The following is a 25,380-nucleotide window of genomic DNA, read 5'->3' as shown; positions in this document are numbered from 1 at the left end:
TGATTGTGGTAGGTCTGCTCTGAGCTCTGTTTTCTGACTGACTTATCAAACTGTTGAGGCCAAAGGCAACACTGGTGTTTAATTACAAGCAACACAGATTGTGGACATAAAAAAGAAACAGCAGCAGTAAACCTGTGAGCTGTCAACCTCCTGTCAAAAACCAGGAAAGAATCCTCTGCATAGAAATTGAATCAGTGATTGGTATGAATGTAGGAAATTTAGGTGCTCCTTAAATTGATTAGTAGGAGAACCTGGGAGGGTGGGAAAAGAGGAATCAAGGGGTAAGAAAATATGGGAGGAGAAGAAAGATATAGATAGATATACCTAAGAGCAACTCTTCTACATATTTAACTATGAGCTGTTACCTGTAGGGAGCCTATATACTACTTATGTAGAACAGGGCTTAAGATGGTAAAGAGAATGGGTTTGTCCTTCTCTTTCCTGCCTAGTGGAGCTGCAGGCTTCAGTTTCCACTGAATGGACTGAAACTGTCTTCCTTGAGATGATCTAGTGTTGCTGGCTTATTTTCTGGAGTACTGAGCTTTGTGCGTAACTTGAATACTCCCCATTGCAAAAAAAAGAATAAAATTTTGAAGTTTATAGTCTTAATTCACATTGCAAACACTGATCATATTCAGGAGGTTTGGGGTGGGGGTCTTTTTTAGTTAATTTGAATAATTTTTCATGGTTTAGTACAACAGGTAAGATGTAATATTCCAGGTACTGATGTTTCTTATTGCTAAAAGTGTTTTTGTTGCTAAGGGTCAAAGCAAGATTGTGACACATCACAAGTCTTGAGCTTTTTAGTTTGTTTCAGGGTAAAGGACTTGGAAGTAGAAAAAAGAGGAAGAGAATCATAATGGAACTTTGAGAAGGCTACTATGTCTATAAGTCTAAAGATCTTTTGGTGAGATCCATTTTCCATTCCATATTCTATCTGTTAACAGGAATCTGAAAATATTGATGTGTTGTGATTACTATATGAATTTTTGTAGAGTACTGTTTATATACTTGTATTAGTTGATCCTACATACCCTTCATCCACTTAATATCCCCTGTTTAGAGACATATCTAAGAATATTTTTGGCTGTGTTTTAGTTCAGACCTGCTTATCTGAAACTGCTAAATGACTAACTGCAGTAAAATCTTCCAGACATGGATGAAAGATGATAATCTTTGCTGGATGCTGATATATTTGCCCAGTCGAAGTGAAATTGCTACTTAAGTGGCAACCTTCCCAGTCTGGATCAACCGTAGTAACAAGGTCAGGTTAGAGGATTTCTGAAAGATGTCACCAATCAGTTGATTTAGCTAAGAGTTTCCTGCAGACTTCACAGCACCAGCAGAGCATTTGAGCCCTGTATCAGTGACAGTGGGAGAATATCTGAAAAGGCTGTGAATAACCACTGATAGGAATCATGGCTAAAATGGATGTTGGATGTGTGCAGTGTCTTTTTGTCCTGATAGCCATACAAGCCTAATTCTTGAGTTCACAGGATTTTGTAGTTATTTTCAGTTGTGCAAAATGCATGTAAAATTATGCTATGCATTATTTACTAGATTAGTACTGAGTGTTTGAGTAGATGTTTGCCTGTATCAAGCAGTTCAAGTATGTAAATATTTTCACTGCAAGCCTAGAAGAGGTACATCTGCAAATATTGGTTGTTGTTTCACATACACTACACATACAGCGAAGACTTGTAAAGGATTGTGGTCCAGAGAAGTAACTACAGTTTTATACCAGATGAAGGAGAAGTATCATCTGGCATTATATCTCGAAGAAGTCAAATACGTCTGAATTTAACCTAATGTTCCTTGTCAGGAAGCCAGAATTAACAAATTCCACAACTGTTCTTGCAGATAGGTTTCTGAAACCTGACTTCATGTACTAAAGTCAATATTTGTTTCAAAGTCCAAAGACCACCTGTACTGTAAACATCTATGAAACACTGCAGCAAAAACTCTTGGGTAATAGCTGTTTAAATGCATCAGTCTCTTTCCTAAGGTACTGAGGAAATCCTAATGGTTTACATATATATAATAATAACGTCACAAGACATGGGAAAGCAAATCATCATACAGAGCCCAAGCTGCTGGAAGCCAGCTGAAGTTCCCTAGCCAAACTGAGATACAGATCTGTCTGTAATGGGGTTTAGTCTGGGCAGGTGATCAGACCTGTCATTCACAGCAAAGAGCCCTAAGTGCCCCCAGAGAAAGGAACTGTGGCTGCATGTGGATCCTGAGTGTGGTCACACCCCATGCAATCGAAGATAAGGGTTGTGCTTTGTTACATGTCAGATGACAACCTTTCCCTAGCCAAACAACTGACCACAGCGGCTGGAAAAAACATCCAGTAAAATATATAGATGGCTTTTTGTAAGGGTACAGGGAGACCATTTCTAATTGAAGACTTTTCCATACCTGTCTAAGGCATAATTTTAACAATAAATGGGTTAATTTACTAAATTTACTGTAGGGGCAAATGAGTAAAATGCTAAATCTGTATGTCGTACACTGCTACATTTGCAAACTGAAACTTTTAATTGTGTGAGGTGAATATGGAACAGGGCTCTATTCTTTCCCTTCTACCCTCTCATCATTGCTGAAGGATACAAAGAACTTTTGTAACTTTTGATTCTGTTGTAATAGGCCTTCACATTCACATCCAACATAGACAAATGCTTGTGTGTTGCTCTACAGAGCTTATAACTTAAACAGGAAAACTGCCAAAGACTAAAGGCAGAACTAATTATATACCAGTATGGCTTAATGCTGTTTAAATGAAGCAATAGTAACCAATCAGTAAATGGAAAACTTTAAACTGTAACTAATCTAGCTATTTTTGCACCATTTGTGGTACAGCAAGGCTTATTTATGAAGAATGATTAGAAAAAAGACTTTTTAACTTATCATTATCTCAGGGTTGAGGCATGAACTGCTAGTACTTTTATTAGGTGAATAAATAGAAAATTAATTTATATTAATTTCTGCTTAGTTTTAAAGAAATAATGCTCCCAGAATTAAAGCATTAAATAATTAATGTTCCCAGTTTTAAAGAAATAATTAACACCAAGATAATGGAAGCCCGATTTAGCCCCAGTGTAGCTTTAATTCTTTCCTAAGAAACTGAATGTTGCTACTTCATGTATAAAGGCCTGGCATGTATTACTTTATAACATGGCCATGAACAACCTGTTCAAGTTGGTCCTGCTTTGAGCAGAAAATTGAGTAGAGACTGTCCAGGTTCGAACACTGCGATTCAGTGAGGCATTGGAATAGAGAATTTGAGGTCAAACAGATGCTAAAAGGACAGTTTATTAAAATTATTTTCTCTGATATTAGTAATGGAAGAACCTGGAGAAACTTTATAGGAAATGGCAGATGGGAGATGCAGCAGAGGATCTCTCTGAAGCTGAAGTTACCGTGGAATGAGTTACATAGAATGCACACCAAGAAATTGCTGTGACTGGAATTGGTATTTACTCAAAAAGTCATAAAAGCCCTCCAGAATGAACGAGCTGAATTGCTCATGGTCATGTGCAGCAGGTCCCAGAGTCCAGTCCGGAGCAGGTGAAAGGTGAGGTGAAAGAATAAATGCTGGGTGATGAGCACCCATCTCAGGGCACACACTCCCCTCTTTCCTTCTACAATCACAAGCTTTTGCTTTCTGCTCTGCAGTATATATTTTACCCCAAGTGTTCATGGGCCAGTGAAATCCACACCTGCACATTTGAGAGGCCTTGAGCTGCTCTCGTTTTCAGATAATACTAGATAGAAGTGAGAGTTTTGAAGCAGGTGGGAAGCAAGTTTTGAATTCCCCATGTTCAGACTCTGTTGCTTTAATCAGGTTTGTCATTCTTTATGCAAAGGAAATAAACACATCTTAACAAATCTTCCTTAGGTTAACTCTAAAAACAAACCAAAACAACTACCTCCCCCTAACCAAAATGTACAGGCTAAGTCAAGGCTTTTCACCAACAAACCAAAAAGCCCTCGAGAATATTCCCATGAGGCTTACATGATTTATTGCTCATTTCCAACAGGAAAAAAAGATGGACTGCAGTAAGTTCTTGAAAACGCATTATTTGTATCATACAAACTACTAATAGTAAACAGCAAAAATGAAACTAGTATTTATTTTTGTAAACACCTGAAAAATTGTTTCCAGAGGCATTAATTAGAAGTAAATTCCTTGCATGAAGTGAGGATAAAATAGCCAAATAAGAAATTTAAACTATTAGCCTGTTAAACAGTTAACTTGGTAAAATCATATCTTATCTGAAGATAAAGGTGAGAGAACAAAACAGAAACATTCAGGAAAATACTTTCCTACATGTTATTTGTATCCATGAAGTATTTCTGTATATTGCCACACTTAAGCATGTTTTGGTTCTTTAATGTAGTGGAATTGTAATTTTAGGTTACTGTAGTAAAAGTGATCTCTACATATCAAGTCATTATCCTTAACATTTGAAAGCTGTGATAAGAGAGAGAAATTGCACAGCTTAAGAAATGTTCTTCCTGTAACTGATTCCAGTAATGCACAAGTTTTTCCAAGTTCTTGATACAAACCTCACTCAAAAGAAGTCACCAAAAAGTTACCCTGGTGGTGAAACCCTATAAGTGAAGGAGCCTGTACTGCTTGCCAGGAAAACCTGATTCTTCTGCAGCTGAAGTGAGGATGCCCAAGTCTTAGAGACACCCTCTTTCTTCTTTCCCCTTCTACTGTCCTAGTGTTTCGTCTGTAATTTATTCACTCAGACTTGTTTTCTCACTTTTACAGATATCATTCACCCATGTAGGCTCCATGTTCAGTGGTTTATAACCTGAATGGGATATCAACAGTGACGTGAAGGGAGATGGCAATGCAAAAGTAAAAGGAGGGAAAAAAAAAAGAAAGGGAAATGTGTTTTAACTAAATGGATATAAGGAATTATATGAGGGAAGGGGAGAAAGGCAAATAAATATAGAAATTGAGAAAATGAGCAAGTAAAACAATCTGATGAGAATGAGAGGTCTAGGGTCAAGACAATTTATCGTCATCTTTCTAGAGAATCAGCACCATCAAAAGCAATCATTCATAAAAGTTTTTGTCAGTTAAGTCTCTATCACTGATTTCCTGGGCTTTTTCTGCCTTCTGGTCAGGCTTTGTTATATGAACTAGAAGAGGGGTGGTCCTGCAGAACTGCTGTGAGTAAAAGCAGCAAAACTATAGGATAGTGCCAAATATGTAGACTCTTACATAATCAATCAAAAGAGTCACATTGCTATTCCAATTGAAACAGTGGTTTCAGTTGACATTATTGACAATACAGAGAAATACAGAGGGGCAGTGTTGTTTTTACATCAAGTTTTTTCTTATCTTTAGCCTCATTTCAAATCAAAGAGTCATACTGATTTGGAGAATTTTGTCAGTAGGTGTCTTCTGAGTAAAGATCATAGAATATGATCAAAAGATAATACAATGATGGGCAATACATGAATTATAATGAGATATAAGAGAAACTTTATTAGGGCTAAGTCCAAGTGAATGTGGCAATAAGGTTAGCAGAAAATTTGGAATCCTGTTACACAGAGCGATGAGTCCTTATCAATAAAATGGAATAAGGAAAAATGCTGATACCAATCATTCTCTTAGTATCATCTTTTATTTTTTCATAAACAGAAGTGCTATGCCAAAAAGACATGATGGTAAAGCACTATCTTACCTTTTTACAAATATTTAAAAAGTCGAATTGTCTGGGAAGAGAAGCCAAATTAAATATTACATAACCCTACAATGCTTTAGCATTGGTCACAGATGTCCTGGAAGAGAACATGCTGAGGTGCTTTATGGCCATAAAGCATATGGATTGCTCTTGATAGTAAAAGCACAGCTGGAAGTTCCAGTTGGAGGTTAATGGGAAATGCAGCTGGGCAACATTTCTGGAGTACGAGTACCAGAGAGGCTTTTTAATAAAGGGTGGCCCTCCAAAGGTCACAGGGACCAAGGCATTTAACTAGACAGAAGCAAGTCCAAAAAGAACTGTGAAAGCAAAATAAACAATGAGCCTGTAGACTCATTCCTCATGTATGTCATGTACTTGTGCTCTTCAGCATTTGAGAGCTTGTGGTTTTTTATTGTTATATATGATAAGAGGATTATATGAGAGGTCTGTATTCTCCTGAAGTGTTACCTTAAAACCATGAATGCTGATTCCCAAACTACAACTTCTCTCCTTAAGTGGCATTGAAAACCAAGATAAAGCAAAGCCAGAAGCCAGAGAGAGTGGAACTCACAGGCTGATGATAATCAGTCTTGTCTGATTTTGTTAAATAATCAGGTCCTGTTGGACAGTTGTTTGTAGAATCAGAAAGAAAACTCTTAATATGTACAGAAAGTGGTTTTTGTTTCATCCATTCCCATCATGTCTTTTGGTGGCTCCATAAGGAAGAAGAAAACATTTGCATTTAAGAATGAGCGCTTATCACTCGTGTTATTTTACTTTAAAAGTTAATATAATTTTTGAATGTTACAGATTAACTAGGCTTAATATGGTTAGTTACTCTTTGGTCTTTCTTTTGTTTTTTACAAATTCTATTTTTCTGGATGGTGTTAATGTGTAGTTTCTTCATGCTGGGATACTATCTTCATGTCAGTGGGGTAAACACAGTTTACTCCAGAGAAATCTGTGCCTCATAATGTATATCTGATGTGTGAATTTGTGGAATTTTTAAAGTGCACCCAGTGCTCCTCACTCCATGACATGAATTCTGTACAATGGAAAACCAAGAAGGAGTATTTGAAATGAACAATTCCATGTCAATGATAATTAGAGAGAGGCCAGTGCTGCAGCAGATTACTGGTGAACATTCACAGGCATTGGTTATTGTTTTCAGGAATGTAGGCAGAAAGTGAAAAATCTAATGAATTCTTACATAAATATGTAGCAGTGCAGAAATTTGAATCCAAGGAACTGTCTTGGGGATTTTTGAATAATAATAATAATAAAGATAATAATAATAATAATAAGAAGAAGAGCTAAGGGTTTGAAGTAAAGTTTTTAAACTGAAAAGTGATAAGGAATTCTTGTTGTAGACTAGTACTTTGGTCACAGATTGAGACTGTAATGGTTTCTGTAAAGGAATAAGGAAAATTGCACCTGTTTATAATGGTGCAGCAGTGGTGGGCATTTTGTGAATCTGTCCTCTGGGTATGTTTACTTGGTTTTTATATACTTACTTAAAGACACAAATACCCACTGAATGCCCTCTGCCTTCATACCTGACATACCATCAGCATATTCCAGACATGAGCCACCTGACTGGAAGAATTCTCTGCAGCAGAACTGATCACTGAGTTCTGAGATGTGGTAGTCATTGTATTTCTAGGGATTATGGAATATAATATGGGAATATGATACAAAAATGTAATAAAAATGGACCTGAATTAATAGAAGAAAGGACAAAGGAAAAGAAAAGCAAAGGCTGAAGGGCGAGCTCTGTGTAGCAGACTGTGAAGCAGCCGTGGTGCTAGATCTTATCAGATGTTTTGTCTCTCAAACGTGCACAAAATATGAATGAAAATGAAAAAAACAATTCACGAGGGAATTCTAGTTTTCTAGAGATGAAAAAGTAAAAGGAAAATACAGTTATAGGATGCAGAGCAAACTTCTCCTAGTCTTTCATTAGGAAAGATGTGTTTACACAATTTGTATGTATCCCTGCAAAACCACAACACAGAGTTAGAAGTACACCATAGATCCCAGAATGAGGGGAGAGCCAAAGAGAACAGCAGCTGACCTGAACTGTCACTGGCACTCCTGCATTACTGCGTGCTCAGTGGAGCTGCTTAGATAACCAGTCCTGCACAGGTTGAATCCAGAGTGTTTCCAAGAACTGAGTTAATTAGTGAAGTATCCTAAAGTTAACTAACTCCCCTGCCAAGAAATGGGCTCTTCCATTTTCCTCACATGATTATCTGGGCACTTACACTTTTCCATATATAGGAGCAGCTCCGGGACTGACAGATCAGGCTAGGTAGGGATACAGAGCTCAGGCACATGCACACTCCTTGCATGCAGGCACGGATGCAAGCACATGCTGCTTTCACACACTGAACCTGAAGCTAGCCCCAAGGGTAATAAGTGAAGACAGCAATAGTCCTGCTGATAAAGAGCCTTAAACAGGAGGCACTGACAGTAGAGCTCTCAACCACTGTTTATAAAAATCCATCAGGAGAAGCATCACAGCCATGAATGGGCCAGTGGATGGTTTATGTGATTACACGCTTGATGATGAAGGAGCTTTCATGTTCACATCGGAGTCCGTGGGAGAAGGACATCCAGGTAAGAAGCCAGCTCTGCTAAAAGTCTAAGAAGTGTAATATTGTCATTTGAGGTGTTTTAAACGCCTAAAGAAGAGTTCATCTGGTGTTAACCTTACTAGAGAACTTATTCATAACAGGGTGCTTTTTCTACTTTATTTCTACCGGACTTTGTCCATACAGACTGTAGAACTGCTGTAACTGGAGTGCTTCCAATAGGAGTTTATGTGATTTTGCAGAGTGTGTTCAGCTGAGGAAGGCAGTGAGGTTTATGGTTGCTGCTCCTTCCTTTTCATCTAAGTTTCTTTCAGTATTCCTGTGGAGACACTCCTGTATCTCTGACAGGCTCAAGTTTCACATATGGATGAGAATGCATAGCTTGCTTCTCGAGTTCCACATCATTATGGGCCCTGTGAAACTGTCCTGCACATATGGAGTGCTCTAAGACTGTCACCCACGACAGGAATATCCCCAAGTAGCCTATCCTGGAGCCTTTTTTAGTGGCCCCAGCAGCTGTACATGGCAAAGTCACCAATTTGTCCCCCGCCTCCCACCCCTTTCCATCATCTGATGCAATATATGGAATTGCTTGAGCAAATAGTGGACAGTTATTTGCTAAACTTTATGTATGGTCAGCAGAGATTAGTTCAATTTTATTGAAAACAAATATTCATCCACCATAAACATACACCTTATGTCAACAGCAACTGTTCTCTCTAGTGAGGCCAGGGGACAATGGGCTGTTTGATGTCCTGAAAAGTGTATTTGTTTTAGAAGCAAATTTGGTGCCTGTATTTTTTGCTGTAATAAGGCTTTTCAGGTCTGTATTCATGCTATGTCAGTAAATCATAAATGGGTGGAATGATTGTAGAGCAGAGGATAAAAAAGTCAGCAATGAGAACTTTGTCTATATTTTGATACTCTTCTATGTTAACTTATTACTGCAGACCAAATCCATGGCTGATGCAATTGAGTACATCTCCATCAAAGTGAGGGCAACTACATCAGGTTAAACCAGTCGGAGTTCTTTCTGATGTAACACAGTCAGAAAATGACAGCCACATTTTGTCTTTGGAACATATGTCTCATGTCGAATTTATATGTAATTACATCCAGTGTCTGTAGTGCTATGTAGTTTCATGGGAAAAATAACATAATACAGTGTGGTACTTTTACATGGATGATGTTATTTCCAAAGATATCCAAAACTGGTCATCATTTATGCTGCTCTAATCATTATTTTTTAATCATCTTGGGGCAATAATAGGGAAGTTTCGGAGCAGAGAGGGTTCAACTGAGTCCCCAAATATAGCTTTGCCTCTTGTTTTCTTTCACCAGTCCTCTCTTTATCTTGTTTCTTGTTTTAGAATTTGGCCAATTTTTTTGTTCTTATTCACATTCCCTCCTTTATTTCCAAACCCTCTTGGCCCTCAGTAGCTTTCTTTTGAGCCCCATGAATATTATTTTTCTCCTGTGCTGAAACACCAGGCAGGTCCTCGAGAAACAGTTTCCACTTTGACATCTGGGCAGCTTCTCTTGCCTGGCAGAACTGGCTGGGTCTCTAGGTACTATGAGATACAAAGTACCAACCTGGAAGGTTTATTTTAGAATGCAAAACTGAACTTTACCTGGGTGTTTTCAAGGCTGTGATGCTTATACTTTCTTAGCCTAGATCTTCACACAGGGTACTGCAAACCCCAAATGGCAAAGGGAGGATAGAGATTGATCCTCCAGATCAAAGGAGGACAGGCTGGCAGTAAGGAACTCTGGGTTGTCCTCCAAATTCTTTTTCCTGAGCATCAGCAATGGATCTTCATCATCTCAGTGATAGCTCTGGCTTCTGACAGCAAATTGATCACCTCTACATCCCGGCCAAGCCCCTCTTTTCCCCTCTGTGGTTTTGCACAAGAGGTGTAGACATGCAGTTAGGATTTTATCACCCAGGAAAATCTTGGCTGTTTCTTAAAATGAGGCCCAGTGCCTGAGGCTGTAGTTGGGCTTCTGATGTTATCTGTAGCAATAGAATTTTATTGGGAGTTTTGATTTCCTCTGTTTATACAAAATGGGTAATTTGCGTGTTCTTGATTATTTCTCTTCCGTATGTGATAGTAAAATTTTGCTAGAGGGCATTGTGGGAAGTAAAGATCCTGAACCAGATCTTTGTCTGGTGGAAATTTGAATTGTTTTGATTATATTAGTTGAGTATCAAATGGTTTAATGGAGACCTTCTTAATGCACAAAGCAGGAGAAATTACATGCTTATTTATTTGAGTGTACAGAGCACTGCCTTGCATCTGTGCAATGCCTAGAGCTGGGTGTCATGGAGAAGTCCAGATTCCATAGAAGCAAGTAATAGCTGTCAATAATTAACCTGCAGGCATCACCTGTGCTCCCCAAAGACATTATCGAAAACTGTTTATGCCATTTTCTCACTCCAGATTCTTCAAAATCCCTTGGGCAGAGCATTTGGGAATTCCTTTCAGATCCTTAATCATTTAGTAGTTTAAACTACCGTCATGACTACTAGTCATTAACGCCATCATTTAGTGGTGTAAATTCCAAACTCTCTGAAGACTTACACAGGACTTCTTCCTTTCAGTATAATAAGAAAAGCACACAGACAGAAGCATGAAAAAGAGAACTTTTTTTTGGTAGCTGTATTTTGTCACTGCTCCATTTTCCGTAGTCCAGCAGTGTCTGTCATGCTGCACAGGTTTTGGGGTGCTTTGAAAAGCCTCACGTGTTTCTGTGCCCCACAGTGTCCTACAGAAGTCAAACCACCAAGGACTAATTCCTTCCCCTGTCTGGTGTGGCTTCAGGTGGAATTGGCTGCAAACTGACTGCCATTCAGTTTTCCAGAAAGTATCAACCAATCTCTTTAAAAATATAAGACAAAACATCTTCTAAAAGCACCCTCAGGTTTTCAGCCATATTAAAAGCATATGTTTATCTTGTAGATATTCACAGGAAAAAAAAATAGGAAGGAAAAAACCCAGAAAATGCAGATCTGTCCAGCATGTCTCATATCTAAGATTATATATACATAATGATATGCGTGATAGTTCAGTAAACTGTGCATTGCACAGTGAGAACAGATGTACAAGACATTTGAACACTGCTAATATTGCAGCACCATTGTAGTTATCAGCTAGCACTCAAGGGTTCTTTTAAATAGGAAACGTACAGCACAATGCAGGTATTTGAAGCCTTTCTAGTGAAAGTCTTTTGTTGGAAAGCTGATTTTTTGATGAAATGCTTATTATAAGTATCTGCATGTCTTCCCTGTTTATTTTTTTTACCAGAAAACTGAGAATTACTCAGTTTGCTGTATTTTGAATATAAAAATTCACATTCTACTTTAATTTTTTTCTGTGGATAAAACTAACATATCATTAAAAATACTGAATTTAATGTTGATGATTACAGGTTTTGAAGAAAACAAACCTTGCCATTTCAAATGTTCAATGCTTAATATATTTACTATGCCATCAAAGCCAGAAGTGTGGCTGTTCATCTTTGTTGTGCTTTGTGGAGCTTTTTTGAATAAAAATTTCAGTTTTTACTTCTGTTCATAGTTTTTTTCCTCTGTGTGGTGATTCTGTGAAACTGAATTCCTGTGAAGGCTTTGCAAACTCTTGTTAGGCTCTTACATACTCTAAATTCATGTAACAAACTTATGTCTAACCATCTGGAAAGATGTGAAGTTCCTTCTAATTATCAAAGATCACCTTTGTTGTTGAACACCTCCTTTACTTCCTAGTATTATAACTGGGATTTTGAGTAGGGTTTAGCATCAGCTTCCCTAGACTCATTTTATGGTTAGTAAAAGCTGTTTCATGGCATCTCTGCCACAGGGCTGATGACTGGATTTCATGAAGAGAGTCATGCTTGTCTAATACTTTCCTGCTCAGTCATTTTAGATACCCCTTTTGCAGGATTCATTCTATTGCATAGAAATTTGTGATATGAAGGTATGCATGAACTGAATTCTATTATATTTTTAATTAAATTCTTTTGTAAGATTATAGTGTCTCACCAGAGGTGTTCTGTTATGTTTTCTTTGTTTCTAAAAAAGAAAAAAAAATGAAAAAAAATGGACAAACTTAACTTCTCACATTTGGCAGATAATAAGAGAAATGGGCCAGTTGAGATGAGAAATTTAAATAACATAATGAAGGGTGCACAAAGCCTGCTAAGCTTTGCTAAAAATAGAATGCCTGGTTTTATTTTACACCAGAGACCTTTATTAATAGACATGTCTTTAATTTAATGCATTAATCAGCCAATCATCCAGCTGGATTTCTCTTTCCAGTCTTGACAGACATATCTGTATCTGGATTTGGATCTAGTTTCACTAGAACTGCTGATTGTTGCACCAACAATCAGATACAACATGTATTATCAAACTGATTTACCTCAGACTACTTTAATGTAAAGGTATGCTCCAAGTATAGTAGATGAAATTATTCTAATCTATTATTTTAATTTATTAGGGTCTCACATAGATGTTAAAGATCAGAAGGGATCTCTAAAATATAATCTCATCTGACCTTCATACATAGATAATAATACTTCATGCAAGAGTTCTTCAAACAAGCTAGTAAATGGCAGTTGAATTTCATTCATACCTTTTAAAAAGATATCCAATTTTCATGTAAACCTTTGAAGGACAAGGAATCCTGCATGCCTGTAGATGGATGGTTTCCATGGCTCTCGCTCTTCCCAGATTTTCCTTTTTGAATGTTTATCTGTCTCTTTTTAACTTTCATTTATCAGCTGTAGTTACATTATTTCCCATCAGAAAAAAAACCAAACCCTTTTCTCTCAGCACAGTATTTTCAGGTTCTTAGGGACCAGGATCTCAATGCCTATAATGGTTTCTCTGGTAGGCTGCCTTTCATTCAGCCTTTCAGAACTAGATTGAGTTTGATTGATTTCATCCTTTAAAGTAGACTTTTCTGGTTTAGGGCATTCTTCTCATTCTGTCCTCAGCCTTCCCACAGCTTCTTAACGTCCCTCCTGAGGGTTTTGGCAAGAGTGCCAATACTATCCCCATGTGTGCCATACAGGGAACTTAGACATGTGGGACAGTGGCATCTCATGCTTCGTGTGCAGCAAGGAGAGCAGTAAAGGTTGTTCTTTGAAACTCTGGGAGGTGAAGAATAGCCTACAAAGCAGTCCCAGTCACTAGAGTTTGCTGCACTAAGAAAGCCATCCCAACCTCAGTTGCTCTGTTGTCTCACCCACGTAATAATTTGCAATTTTTGTCAATATTCTTGGTTTTATGCTTGAAAATGTGGATATATTTCCTTATAAAATTGAAAACTTTGAAGAGAGCAAGCAAAGATACATTTTAATCACTCCTGCCACCTTTGTACTCAGGTTTGCTAAACAAGGTTCAGTTGGACATCTAATTAAAATTGCAAGACTGGTGTCTGATTCCTGTTTGGTAATAATTGTCCCAAATTTAGTAATCCGTGTACAGTTCTTGCAAGGCTGAAAGTTCCAACGCAGTCTACAATTGCTAATTGTCTTTTGTGTTCATCCTTTTTGTGTTGAAGTGGTGAGACAGGAGTGAATATGGGAGATAGGAGTGTCAGAATCACATTATTTGATTCTGATTTGTCTCTCTTAGCTAAATGTACACCTTTTAAATGAAAATAAGTGAGAATTTATTTTGACTTGAGCTTAAGTGTATTAAAAGCCTCTAATGACAGACTATTACAAAACATTGCTTTCCAACAGATTGTGTTGCACATGGCAAGGCAGGAGATTAATTTATCTTGCCCCACAGCTTGTTATGTCAAAATCTAAAAGCAGTACTCAACCTTTTTTCAAAGAACAATAAAATAAGTTATATAAGACAATTAACCATTTTCATGTGGAAGATATTGCTATGAGAGCTGCCCTTTTGTGTCCATTAGGTTAGCTAGATTATTTGATTAAGATTCAATGTGTGTTACAAAGATTAGAAAAGAAAAAAAAGATAAAAATATTATGATGACAAAGTTGAGCTGAAACCTTTGTATTTGGCATGTAACTAGAGGTTTACCTCAGGCAAAATTCAGCTGGAAGCCCCTTCTTTGTTTCTGTGTGTGTATTCCCTGCACTGCCTTAGGGGGATTGCAGGGATTATTAGGAGGTGACATTGTCAGGTGGTAGGAAGCAGTAACAAAATCCAACCCAAACCCAACTGAGCTGTGCATTATCTCTATTAATCTAAGCACTTTCTCAGGCTTTACCACCAGTGCTGGTCAGGTACATTGAAACTTTCTGTTGGGGCAATGGGAGTTGGTGGTGGAACATCACAGCTGCCTTAGAACACCACAATTTGCAGAGCTGGTGGTGCTAGAGAAGGAGAAAGCTGCAAGTGAAAGCTCTTAGCCTCTCAGGTTGCTCTGTGCATTACACACTTGTTTCACATCTAACTGCAGAAAACTACAGACAAAGTTCTAGTTAGTTAGTTTGCACCAGGAGGTAGATTCCCCACAGTGTCTGCTGAGTTTGCTGGAAGGATGTTTATTAAGTCTTTCTGTTTAGTTACCTTAAATATGCCAGTAATAAGCAATAAAAGAATTCCTTTCTGAAGAATCCTACTGAAAGTGATGCAAGCAGTCCATGTTCTGTATTGAGTGCTGTGGTTTTGAATCACAGCTTTGATGTCTTGCAGATAAAATCTGTGATCAAATCAGCGATGCAGTACTAGACGCCCATCTCAAACAGGACCCGAACGCCAAGGTTGCTTGTGGTAAGTTGTTTGCTGCTTTGCTTTAAGTCATCACACAGTCACATTCTTTTTTTAGGATGGTTGCAAAGACCTAGCTCATTTCACTCTCAAAAAATGATGTAAGAATTTCAGTTTTCAAGAGGAGAGATGAGAAGAAAGCAGGCTGTAGAAGAGTAGAGCCATTGATTTTGTGTGGACTGAATTGTCCTGGAAGAAACAGGTTTGCATATCACTGAATCATGCTCAGTGTTTTGACTTTCCCATTCGTAAATTGGACATACTAGTTTTTTCTTGCTTTCAGACAGATAATGAATACAAAAATAATTTTTTATAGTTGGAGTTATAATGCTAAAAGTATGGATAGAAAGGATTTATACTGTATACATCCAGTAGATCTCTCAAAATCGGCATCTTCACAAACAGAGTTGTTTGCCTGAGTGGCTGGCTGATTCTGCTACTGTAATGCTGTTTTCATCTCTCCTTTCAGAGACAGTATGTAAGACAGGAATGGTGTTGCTCTGTGGGGAGATCACTTCCCGTGCCATTGTGGATTATCAGCGAGTTGTCCGAGATGCAATCAGACATATTGGCTATGATGATTCAGCTAAAGGTTGGTGGAAAAACTCATGAAATTGTGGAAGAGCAAGCAATAGGCAACTGCAAAACAGGGGCTTTAGCAAGCCTGATTCAAACTGAATGTGCTGTGTGGAAGCTGCTTACATGGTGCCACATGATACACTTTTTGGCTTTACCCCAGTAAGTAAAAACATTTTATTAGTTAAAACTGAATTAGGAGTAGGCAGACTATACTTTGAACTGTGGTATTTGGCCACAAAAGTTAACTGCAACTTGAACCATAGAACCTGCCACTCCTCCAAACTTGCAAGAACTTGACTCCTGGTTTTCATTTGGCAAACTGATTGTTGCATCTTGGTGCAAAAGAGAGAGAAGAAACCTGGTTCCTTTCATTGTACCTTTGTATTTTTGTGCTGCTTTTACATCTCCCAGGTATAAAGGTGGTTGTCACTGCAGGGTGCTTTGTTAGCTCTGGATATCTCCTTTTACACGGAGCAGTGTGTGGTCCAGACCTAGGTTGTGAGATGTGCAAATGATAAAAAAGACAAAATGCTCTGTGCACCAGACATGTTTCACTTTCTGATTTGGATGTGTCTGTTTGTACAGTAGAAATATTCCAAGTATTCTGTTACAGTGAAGTGTGTCTTTTAAGAGCTTTTGGTTTACAAGTTGTTTACTGCAGTACTTTGATTGCAGTCGAATTTGCAGGAGCTTGTGGTGGGAGCATATTACAGCAGCTCAGCTGCAGATTGCCTCCACCATCACACAACAGCAGTGCAACAGAAAACACAAGCAAATCTGGGAGGTCATAAATCTCCTTTTTATCCAAACTGCCAACAAGGATGAGGGGAGATTCAGTGACCCAGTAAAAGACAATTTCTAGAAGTAAAAAAAAAAACAACAACCCTAAACCAAACAATTATGTACAGAAATATGATTTTCTTCTCTACGTAGCCTACTGAAAAGAGAGTGAAGAGCATTCAAGTGGATCATATGCATATGGACGTGTATATATGTTGTACTGACTGAACATGAGTTTGGTCAGCAGCTGTCAGTAGCTACAGTTCTAGGAAAGGTTGGATTTGGAGAGAAGTAAGTTACTATTAATATACCTAGGAACAGGTGGGAAATTTTGCCACAATCTTGGGTAAGTCTTTCAATTTCCCTTTAAAACCTTACTTTTGGTCTTGGAAAGTCATGTAAATTCCCATTTCCAGATTTCTTGTGAGACCTGAATCTGTGTTTGTTTGTGGTTCATGCAGAGTCCCATGAGAGATTTAAGTATGGACACAGCTTTGAATGTATTACGAATAACATGGCAGAGAGCAGAGTCTTCAGTTACTGAAAAACTCAGCTTCTGGGAATTCATGTAGAGGATTTTATTAGTATTCATTTGGGAGAGGCTTATTATTTACCTTTTTGACTACTTTTCTGCAGCTGACAATTCATAATCTGAATTGACTTGGCACAGGGAGTCAGTGCAAGAAAAAATAACCAGAAACAAGCAAGAACGGCAGCCCTATATATCCCACCCCATCCTAAAAAAGGTTTCAAGTGTGGTGTTCACAAAAATTTTACTAAAACCCAGAAGTTTGGTTTTGAGTTCTGAATGTGGTATCCTTCAGAATAAAAATGTAGTCCTCTGGTTCCATATTACTTTCCTTAATTGTGACAGAAAAAGCTAATTCACTGCTATTCTTTATTCCAAATAGGCTTTGACTACAAGACTTGTAATGTTTTAGTGGCACTGGAACAGCAGTCACCCGATATTGCCCAAGGTGTTCATCTACACAGGAATGAAGAGGATGTTGGTGCTGGAGATCAGGTAGGCATAGCATCACATCTAAACCACCAAAGCTGTTTTCATGGAAAAAGTTTACTCCATCTTAGGGCCCTATTTTTTATGTCAAAACCCATGTCAAAGTATTTCCACACTTCTCTTTACCCCAGAATAAAGCCCATAATTTTACTAAAACAGTTGTAGATTCCTTGAGGGCAGACTTTTGTCTGCTGCTGTTTTGGCACTCCAGGCAAATCAGGAGAGCTCTGGCAGTTTGTAGTGGCTGAGGAGGTTCCCTTTAGAACTCAGCAAAGGTTTTTTGCTATGTATTTCATGTTTTTGTTGTGTAGCTTTAGGTTCATCAGACCATTCATCTTGCAGCCAGACTTGCCATGTAACATGGAGTAAATAAGGGATCTTTGCACAAAGAGCTGTTGAGATTTTGTGCAGCAAAAAATTAGGTGATGTTTCATCTGTCTTCAGCATTAGTACAATAAATACCAGAGTACTTTTAATTCTCACTTATTCCCAGAGGCAGCTCTTGTAAAAGGTGTTCCATGTAATTAAGGCTGTCCAAACTGCATTTCTCTGAGCTAAAGAACACATGTAGGCATTAATGGTGTGTTCCCAAGAGAAAGATACTAACAAAAACACTGCATAATGTGACTGATGCTATATGAGTTGATTTAACATTCACTAGTTATCATTACAGGTAATATCTAGTTTATACCAGTGCTGTTGAGAACTCTAAGTGCAATTATCAGGGTCCAGGAGCCAAGCTAATATTGTCCAAAAAAATCTCTTGAGGACTAAATTAAAATGGTTTCTGCTGTCATGGGGACATAATACTACATAAGATGAAAAGAGATTTGACTTTCTTTGACACTTTGATGGCCTCACTTTCCATTTGATCGAAGTGCCTTCCTGTCTTTTTTCCCTTTTTTTCCCTCCCACAACATACACTGGATGAGGAGGAAGAAATGCTGTTAACTCGATTTAGAAAATGACAATCTGATGCCAAAAACATGAGAGAATTATAAAAGTAATATATAACAGTAGAAGCTGTGACTCTAAGCATGTGGCATTGAAAAATCTGAGGCAGGTGCCTTAAACTGTTGAAGGGTATGTCCTCCATGGAGTACTCACATCCCATTCCTCTGAAATTTCAGATGTGAGCTGCAGTAAGTGTGTGTCTGTATTCATATATAAAAGCCTCTGGAACATTTCCAGGGTACTGGAAACATCTTTCCCATGACGGAATAGTCCTGAAATGTTTTCTCCAGGAGATTGGTTTTTTTTTCTGTGAAACAACCTTTTTTTTTTTTTTTTCCCCACAGAATTGTCTTCATTTTTGTCCAGGTTTCTAGCTCAACATATAAGCCTTCAGGCTAGTGAAAAAATTCTAGGAACATGGTCTGCCTCTCATTAGACTGTAACATGTTGGAGCCTGATCTGAGTTTTGGCTTGATGTAAAATAGTAGAAAGTGAACCTGAGGATGCTGCTGACTCTCTGCTTCAGATGATATCTCATTGCCTTTGGTTGTGGTGCCTTTAACAGTGATTGAAGCATGTTCTCTCTCCTCCTGTAGGGTCTGATGTTTGGTTATGCAACAGACGAGACAGAGGAATGTATGCCTCTGACAATTATTCTTGCTCATAAACTGAACGCCAGGTTAGCAGAGCTGAGGCGCAGCGGAGAGCTCCCTTGGCTGAGGCCCGACTCTAAGACACAGGTAAATACTGCAAGGGGTTCTCCAGAAAGTTGGAAATCAGCACCTTTTCTCTCCAGAAATACTCAATGTTTTAGAAGACAGCAGTTGATGTGTTTCAGCCTGTCAGGATAACAAAAGTAGCAGATAAAGCTTTTCCACTGTTTGTGACATTGTGTCCGTGACTGTTGGAAAATGGTTACCTTGTCTCAGAGCCCTTCACCACCTGCCAGTGAGGGGACATTAAACCCTCCGGAACTAAACTGGCTTGTACTTGTTGGAGAAGTGACATCCAAAGGCTTTATTTGTATTTAGGGGTTCAGGCTGACGTTTTCAAGATGCACTAAGAACATAAATTTCTCAGGCTTGAGAGTTTTGAAGGAAATCCCACCTGAAAGACATCTTTTGGATGAATTCATAGAGAATGAAGTTGTCCTTATTGAGTTGGGGTGGGGGTTTTTTGGTTGGTTGGTTGTTTGGTTGCTTGGTTTTTCTTTCTTTAGCATAGCAAATATGCAGTGGGGAAATAGGCTTCATTTCTCCCACCCTGGCATCACTGTGAGCAGCGATTACTACTCTAATGTCGGCACTGACACTTTGCTGCAGTTTTGGTTCTGGAGTAGCACACGTGGCGTTTGATGAGCAGCACCAGCACGTTTCAGCAGCGCTGTTGTCTCTCCCCGCTGTCCCCGTGTCCCTCAGGTGACGGTGCAGTACACCCAGAAGAACGGAGCGGTGATCCCCGTGCGTGTCCACACCATCGTCATCTCTGTGCAGCACGACGAGACCATTTCTCTGGAGAACATGCGCAGGACCCTGAAGGAGCGCGTCATCCAAGTCGTGGTCCCTGCAAAATACTTGGATGACAAAACTATTTACCACCTTCAGCCTAGCGGACGATTTGTTATTGGAGGGCCTCAGGTTTGTGTTGTATCATTTTTGGCGGTTTTATGAGCTTGCCTTTCACTGTGTCTTCCATGCTCAGATTTTGGCATCTCTGTCTCAGGGTAAGGAGCAAGCTGCCCAGTGGAAGATTTTTCCCGCAGCTGGATGTGGGAGAAGGGCCCAGGGTTTCACATTTCCTATCCCAAAGTAACCTTTGAGGGCCTGGTGATACTCTACGTGTGTTGTGACCAGGCAGGCAGGTCTGCATCCAATACTCCATTGCATGTAGAGTGCAGAGCCCAATCCTGGGCTTCCTCAAACCCTCTGGGGACCAGCACTGAGTGAGACCTGCAGTCCCTTCTCATGGAAAGCACTTCTTACAGAGAGGTAGACAAGAGAAGCCTTACTTCTTTTGGAGTGAACCTAGTTTTCAGACCTGCATAGCTCTCACTGTTCTGCCTGACACCAGTAAGAGCTGAAGGTGCTCATCTGTCCTGAAAATCAGCCCAAATAAGGCTTCTTCTGGTGAGAAAATAAATGTTCCTTTTACTTTTTGGCAATTCAGGAGCTGGGCTTTATAATTTCATCTTGCACTCACAGAGGTCAGGCAGAACTCCCACTCTCTCTCAGAACTCATCAGTTCTGAGATTTATTTCTTGAAAACAAATCTACCATTACAGAATGTTTTAGTCTTCAGATGCCTTCAGAACTATCACAACAAAATTTCAAAGCTCCTTCCTGAAATTAGGTTCAATTCTACAACAGATCCAAGTAGACAGTGTTTTCCATTTGGTTTACAAATTCATTCACTTACAGGAATTTTCCAGAATTATTTCTAAGGCACTCTGTCTTTTTTACATTAGTGCTATGTAACAGGTAGGAAGATGTTGTAATTTATCATTATAATTGTTGATTCTACAAAAAAATGTATTTTTATGCAGTTGAATGGGTTATATCACTTTAATTTTGTGTATCATTGACATCCTAGACTATGCACAAAAGGAGAGTCAAACCTGAGCTGTACCTTAGAGTCAATAAACCAAGGCAGCAGTCATAGCTACGTACAGAAAGAAGGCTACACATAGGAAAATCTGTATGTGTGCAGTGAGTTGCACCCATTAAAAACGTAAATCTTTCAGATGTGTACTGAACTGCATCCATTTAAAAATGTACTATAGAGACAAGTGATGAACCAGCCAGGAATACCCTTGCTGCTCTCGTGCTGGAGCTCTGTTGCATATGTTTGCACACACAAACCGAGGCGAGTCACAGCGTGTGTTTACAGCTTTTTAAACCTGGGCTAAGTTTGCTCAGTATGGGTCAATCTGCCTGGGTGTCCATGACCTTACCACTGCTATCATCACTTGTGCAATTTACAATGGCCTTGTGGCAACCAGAAAATAACTATTTCTCCGCTTGACTTTAACAGCTTTAGTTTTCTGCTTATTTTTCAGAAGAGTGTTACTCAGTTCTATTTTTAACAAAGCTAGCTACAGGAGGCTGTCTTACCTCCGGCTCAATTTATCTAAGGAAGACACAAATATTTCCCTTGGGATTTTCATCTTATGTTTTTGAGTGTGGTGGGACCTTGAATTCTGGCCATGGCAAAATGAGTTGGTTTGCTGCTGTCATCATTTTCCTACCAGCAATAGCTGCTGGTGCGATGAGGATAGACACTGCAGCTCATCGCAACGATGACTTCCACACACTTTACAAGTGCATTTATACTCATTCAGCACCTTTGAAACAAGGGGTGGGTTATTTTGCATGTTTTTAACGTATCCATTTATTCTTCCTCTCACTCAGTTCGGCAACCAAGTCATGGTGGCACACAAGGTGTTCTCATTGCAACTGTCTGCACCATCAAAAATTAGAGTTTGAGACAAGCAAAAAACCACAGGACAGGATCCTTTAATACATGCTCAGCTATCTAAAATCCAGATTTATGTCTCAGTGCTTTCTTAGCAGAATGGAACAAACAGTGCCAAAGGTTTACTTGTGTGTATATGCAGAGTTTTTCTAAGAAAAACTTTGACTCCCCACTTTTGTTTGCCATGCAAACATTCCAGCAGCTGAATTTTAGTGACATGATGTTCTGAGGCAAAGAATTTCAAATCTGTCTGCACAGGTGGCAGCAGAATTTAAAATTTGAACTTTTTCTTTCACACCAGAAAGCTTAAGGATTTAGTAAATTGCAGGGGTCAGACAATTAGTTCAGTGCTGATCAGCTAATCCAGATCAAATGAAAATATGAAGTACTTATGAGAAGCGGTCAGGACAGCTGTAGGCAACTAAAATATTATCTGTACTTGCTTATTTAATATTTTAGAATATTCATCTATTGGTATCTGTTCTCAGAAAGAAGCAATCCTTTCTCAATTACCTATAACTGCCTTGTACTCCATACCTGTTGTGTATAGTTGAAATTAGACTATAAATATTTTGGGGTTGGAAATGTGGTTTTTTGTACATTTATGACAGTCTCTGATACTGCACTGGAAGTGCTGGGTGCCAACGTCCATGTAACCATCTGTAAGGTACCATTGACATATCTTTGACTGTAAATAAAAAAGGATCTATTTAATATTCACACAATTTGTGATTTTGACTGAAAGATATAAAAGCCTGGATTGGTTTTTTTCATATCTTAAACAGTGTGAAATCTCTCAGTAGTGCCTTTATGGCAACTAGTGTTATAGCAATATTCTGTAATAGGTTTGGATACTTAGTAGGTCATTTCTAAACCAAAGTTTCCATATTTACAATTAAAACAGGCAGAGCATGCTGTAACTATCTGGGTGTGAACCTGTTTGCTTGATTAACCAAACAAATTTGTGAATGGCTTGTCTCGAGGATCTGGCTTTAAAGAGCAATGACAGCCACAGTCGTACCCTGGTGAGACAAGCTCATTCCTTCAGCTACCCCACAGCAGTGCTGTGTGATGAGCTTAGGCGCTGCTGCAGTGTGCTGAAGGCATGCACAGCCGTGTCTGAGGCTGCACGGGTGCCTGATGGCCCACGTCTGTCCCCGGCGCAGGGCGATGCTGGCGTCACCGGCAGGAAGATCATCGTGGACACCTACGGCGGCTGGGGAGCGCACGGCGGCGGCGCCTTCTCTGGCAAGGACTACACCAAGGTGGACAGGTCGGCCGCCTACGCAGCCCGCTGGGTGGCCAAGTCCCTGGTGAAGGCCGGCCTCTGCCGCCGGGTTCTGGTGCAGGTATGCTCTGCCAAGGATCTTGCTTTCCTCAGAATGATTTTCCCTTTTTAGATTTTCTATGAACGCCCTCTGTATGAGCCGCTGTAGTAGAAGTGGTCACGGTGATGGTTTTGTGAGGAGAAGAAGACTCGATGTGCTTGGTTCAAACCCACTGTAATGTCACTAATAGCCTGTTGGCTTCCTGAAACTGGAACCCTTCATTAGCTTTTTGGCTATTTTATTGGCATTTTCCAGGATATTTGTTGAGCCCTGAACCCTCTGAAGCTCACTGTCATTGAAATGAGCATGGGGTGCCTGGATAATGGGGGAGAAAGTAATCCAGAGGCCTCAGCATTTTCAAAGTTTTCTCTTCTTTTTTTCTACAAATACAGATTGTGCAAATATAAGAAGTGAAGGAGAGGCTTTAGTTTTCATAAGATGATTCATGAATTAATGCTTTCTTCTGCTGCCCACTGTTGCCCCGAGGCGCTGTGTTTATTGGCTAAGATGCCTTTTTTCCCACAGGTTTCTTATGCCATTGGGGTTGCTCATCCACTGTCTATTTCACTGTTCACTTATGGAACTTCCCAAAAAACAGAGAAAGAGCTGCTAGACATTGTGCACAAAAACTTTGATCTTCGGCCTGGAGTCATTGTCAGGTAAAGAAACACACAGAAAAGAAAAGATCCCGGTAGCCGCATCCAAAAAATGATTTCTTGAAAAATCTTCAGCTGTTACTGAAGGTTTGGCCTTCTATAGTATGTGGAAGTCAAATAAAACAGCATTTGCATTCCAAGAACTTTAAGTTACTTTGCTCTGATGAAAAGGTATTTTTTGGTTTACCAAAGGAATTTAAGGTTATTTTGTCTTTTCCATTACAATTAATAATTCTTAATAATAAGGCCTTTTCCTATGGCCCTAAGTACATTAAAGACATTTAAGCAGTGTTGTAATTTTAGTTGTCTTCACTGAACATGTTCAGTGGTATGCTTGCATCCCCAGAATGTGCCTGCTTGTCTAAGGGATGGATATCAACATCAGGATTTTAGTAGCAGTTATCGTGCAGTATCTTAATATGATTTTTTTTTCCTTCTTTTTATGATACACACAGGGATCTGGATCTAAAAAAGCCCATTTACCAGAAGACTGCATGCTATGGTCACTTTGGAAGACAGGAATTCTCATGGGAAGTGCCTAAAAAACTCGTGTTTTGACATTAGTGACATGTCACCTTTTAAAAACAGAAAGGAAGACCACGAATGATGAGGATGCTTCTGAAAATCAAATTTGACAGCTTTATATTCAACATAAGGAATTTTAGATTTTAAATGGAAAGAAAGGAAAGGTTATTTTCTTGGAAATTGATTTTTTTTTAACCTTCAGTGTCTTTCATTATCTAAGATATAATGGACAGAGTCTGTTTTTTTAATCAGCATAAGACAACAAAATACAGTTTACTTGTAACTGCTGCTCTGTTGGTTCTTTGGATAAAGACAAAGTGTGACTCAGGTACTCAAACCAAAAGCTGAACCTCAAACCTTTGATGGGCAAAGGTGAAGACGACTTTCCCAGCTCTGACTAAGGATCAGCAGATCTGTTGCTTCTAATTAGACAATGGGAAATTCTGGGGTCCAATTTCCTTACTGGAGTTAGCAATGCATACGGCTGGGGGCTGCTTTGATGGGAGAAGGCTGAATATCACCTAACAGTATCTTGGCCTCTTTTATAAAAGATGTTAACATGTATGTAATATTTAAATCACCTTCAGTGCATATGTGCTGTTACTGTCGTGTTTCAATTGCCTGCGTTTTTGAAACATAAGTGCTCTCCTATGAAACAACAATCATAGAATAAAAAGCTTTTTCCTACCATGTATGTAAAGGTGTATCTTTTTCTATGGGTATTTTTTTAATGCTGCTGTAAAATGATTCATCTCAATTCAGCTGCTTCTACTCTTGTAGGAATTTAGTTTGCCAACATAATTGAATTTGATTAGATTTGAAATTGTTATATGAATTTCCCTGATACGTGTATGATCACTCTTCAGTTGTTATGATTAATGGAAATTCAGTGATAAAGCATTAGAGTTTTATTTGTAACTCTTAGGTTTGTGCTACATGGTATTTTTTCACAATTTTTGCTCCCAAGCGCCAGGTTTATCCCATGGCTTTCTATGTTGGATACAAGCTGGGAATAAAAT

The 25,380-nt window shown here is 39.0% G+C and overlaps 1 protein-coding gene across 2 annotated transcripts; it reads left to right on the top strand.

Moving 5' to 3' along the window:
* The first annotated feature begins 294 nt into the window (after positions 1–294).
* On the top strand, positions 295–25,080 carry MAT1A (methionine adenosyltransferase 1A). 2 transcript variants are annotated; one of them, XM_063405980.1, is made up of 10 exons: positions 295–907; positions 8,218–8,327; positions 14,976–15,053; positions 15,520–15,642; positions 17,321–17,433; positions 18,978–19,121; positions 19,800–20,018; positions 23,019–23,201; positions 23,706–23,839; positions 24,292–25,080. In XM_063405980.1, the coding sequence occupies exons 1-10, from the start codon at positions 882–884 to the stop codon at positions 24,392–24,394; spliced, it is 1,233 nt and encodes a 410-aa protein (XP_063262050.1). In that variant the 5' UTR covers positions 295–881; the 3' UTR covers positions 24,395–25,080. The 2 variants fall into 2 exon arrangements, with proteins under 2 accessions (XP_063262050.1, XP_063262049.1); XM_063405979.1 differs by lacking the exon at positions 295–907 and adding an exon at positions 3,339–3,577.
* The last annotated feature ends 300 nt before the right edge of the window (positions 25,081–25,380 follow it).

Source organism: Prinia subflava, chromosome 9 (genome assembly GCF_021018805.1).
Source record: "Prinia subflava isolate CZ2003 ecotype Zambia chromosome 9, Cam_Psub_1.2, whole genome shotgun sequence".
Classification (NCBI taxonomy): domain Eukaryota; kingdom Metazoa; phylum Chordata; class Aves; order Passeriformes; family Cisticolidae; genus Prinia; species Prinia subflava.
The sequence above is the reverse complement of the archived record's forward strand: the minus strand, read 5'-3'. Positions and strand labels throughout refer to the sequence as shown.